Source organism: Laccaria bicolor, genomic scaffold (genome assembly GCF_000143565.1).
Source record: "Laccaria bicolor S238N-H82 LACBIscaffold_7 genomic scaffold, whole genome shotgun sequence".
NCBI lineage: Eukaryota > Fungi > Basidiomycota > Agaricomycetes > Agaricales > Hydnangiaceae > Laccaria > Laccaria bicolor.
Genome location: NW_001889878.1, coordinates 1099541 through 1102044, shown reverse-complemented (window position 1 = coordinate 1102044; position 2504 = coordinate 1099541). Strand labels below are relative to the sequence as shown.

The 2504-nt window shown below is 51.0% G+C and overlaps 3 protein-coding genes across 3 annotated transcripts; all 3 read left to right on the top strand.

Moving 5' to 3' along the window:
- Window positions 1-88: 88 nt before the first annotated feature.
- On the top strand, window positions 89-453 carry LACBIDRAFT_317297 (uncharacterized protein; the record flags this gene model as incomplete). Its single annotated transcript, XM_001879043.1, has 2 exons — window positions 89-335; window positions 392-453. 2 exons carry the CDS (start codon window positions 89-91, stop codon window positions 451-453), a joined length of 309 nt encoding a protein of 102 aa, XP_001879078.1.
- A 48-nt stretch (window positions 454-501) lies between these two features.
- LACBIDRAFT_317296 (uncharacterized protein) lies at window positions 502-1677 on the top strand (the record flags this gene model as incomplete). Its single annotated transcript, XM_001879042.1, has 7 exons — window positions 502-690; window positions 746-852; window positions 902-1009; window positions 1064-1178; window positions 1222-1244; window positions 1306-1423; window positions 1489-1677. 7 exons carry the CDS (start codon window positions 502-504, stop codon window positions 1675-1677), a joined length of 849 nt encoding a protein of 282 aa, XP_001879077.1.
- Window positions 1678-2085: 408 nt separating this feature from the next.
- On the top strand, window positions 2086-2504 carry LACBIDRAFT_317295 (uncharacterized protein; the record flags this gene model as incomplete). The annotated part of the gene is made up of 1 exon (XM_001879041.1): window positions 2086-2504. One exon carries the CDS (start codon window positions 2086-2088, stop codon window positions 2404-2406), a length of 321 nt encoding a protein of 106 aa, XP_001879076.1. The 3' UTR covers window positions 2407-2504.

Here is a 2504-nt window from a genome sequence, read left to right as displayed (position 1 = left end):
TGGTCATGCCCTCCTGCACACGCTTTACGGCCAATCGCTGCGTCACAACACCAACTTCTTCATTGAGTACTTTGCCCTCGACTTGATCATGCAAGACGGCAAGTGCGTGGGTGTCATTGCTCTTAATATGGAAGACCGCACACTCCATCGTTTCCGCTCGCACAAGACCGTGTTGGCGACGGGTGGTTATGGGCGAGCGTACTTTAGCTGCACGAGCGCCCACACTTGCTCTGGAGATGGAAATGCAATGGTCGTTCGTGCTGAACTTCCCCTTCAGGATCTGGAATTCGTCCAGTTCCATCCTACTGGTATTTATGGTGCTGGGTGCCTCGAAGGTAAAACATACTTACAGGCCACCAACAACTGTGTTTGGCTGACGTTCTGGTTTTAGGTTCTCGAGGTGAAGGAGGGTATCTCCTGAAATCTGAGGGTAAACGGTTCATGGAACGATAGGCGCCTACCGCGAAAGATCTTGCTTCGCGTGATGTCGTTTCCCGTTCCATGACAATTGAAATTCGCGAAGGTCGTTGTGTTGGTCCTGAAGGATCACATCTACCTACAACTGAGCCACCTTCCCTGCTGAAGTCCTCCACGAGCGGCTGCCCGGTATCTCTGAAACTGCCGCCATATTCTCTGGTGTCGACGTCACCAAGGAGCCTATCCCGGTTCTGCCCACCGTGCACTACAACAGTATGCATCCTTCTCTCGATGAATGTAATTGTTTCTAATGATTCTTTTATCACAGTGGGTGGTATCCCTACCAAATAGACCGGCGAGGTGCTTACCGTTGACAAGGACGGCAATGACAAGATTGTCCCTGGTTTGTACGCTGCTGGAGAAGCCGCTTGTACGGTGCCAACCGTCTTGGTGCAAACTCACTTTTCGATATCGACGTGTTCAGCCGTGTTGTCGCTCATCATATCCGAGACACACTGACACCTGGCGAGCCGCACAAGGCGATCCCTGACGAGGTTGGCATTGAACGCATTCAGTTCCTGGACGAGATTAGGTATGCTTTCCGTTGTGAGTTTCTGTAAATGTAGCTGACGAATCGTTCGATTAGGCGTTCTGACAGCCCAGAGCCAACTGCCAAGATCCGTCTTGAGATGCAACAGGCCATGCAAACCGATGCTGCTGTCTTCAGGACCCAAAAAAATCTCGATGAAGGTGTTGAAAAGGTTCGCTCCATTTATAAAAACTTGGAAAAATGTCGGTATCAAGGACAGGAGCATGATTTGGAACTCGTGAGCCTCGTCCTCTTGAACCGTTTATGTCGAGTTCTGATTGGGGTGGGATGTGATGTAGGGATCTCGTGGAGACGCTTGAACTGCGCAATATCCTTCAGTGCGTCATCCAGACAATCACCTCTGCTGCTGCCCGTAAAGAGACTCGTGGTGTTCATGCTCGTGAAGATTTCCCGGACGTGCGTTCTTTCTCCCTTCATTTCCTTGTAGATTGTGACGAACCCATGTCTCTTAAACAAAACAGCCTGACGACGAGAACTGGATGAATCATACCCTTTCATTCCAACACGATGTCAACTCCCCCGATGTCGAGCTGAAGTACCGCAAAGTTACCGGCACGACGCTCCACGACGCCGTGTGTAAGCCCGTGCCTCCGTTAAGACGTGCGTATCAGACGACAACGGCGTCGGATCGTTGGCATTGGCAGTTGTAAAGCACCGCATCACCCATGCGCAGGCACTATGAGAGACCCTTAAAATAATTATCTCTCGAGAATACATCAAAGCAAATATGACATGGTTGTGATTTGGGCCAACTAATGGGTTGTTGCTCGTCACTGGGGTTGTAGTAAGTACATGACAGAGGAATGAAAAGGGCTGCTGGTAGAGGTAAGCATTGGTTGAAGACAAGTTGAAGGTTGTTGGGTTGCAGACATTGGACAACTCCGGTGCATATATTAATAGAGTCTACCCTCATGCTTCTTGCGTGACCCTAATGCTACCTCCTATATGCTACTATACTCGACTGCTGACTGACGCAGAGGCACCACTCCCTCGTCCGTTCGTCCATCCATCCATCCACCAACTCTGGCTTCGAATGGTCGAGCATACCCCACAGTGCGATGCAAGGGTCCGCTACAATCCCTCCTGGCTCGAACAACCTCCACACGCTTCTCTCAATCACGTACATCGCGCTCTTGTGCTGGTTGAGTCCGTGCTCGATCGCGTTTGACCGACATATGGCCTCCATTATTCACCCAGAAACACCACATCGACATCCAGGGCGCGTTTTCACCTGCCCAACCAACCTCCGCTCCCGCCATACCTCTCTATATGGTGCCAATTTGCCCTTTCTGCGCACAATCCTCAGTGCAACCCTGCGCCAGTTAAATGTATCCAGGTGCTCTTTCCTAGCGGGTTGGTTGATATTGCGATGGAGGTGACAGACCCATCATACACCCTTCCGGCAGATGACGAAGGTGGAGGGATAAAGAGCGAGGGACGAGCGTTTCTCACGTCGTTGAGAGGCCTGAAGCAACAC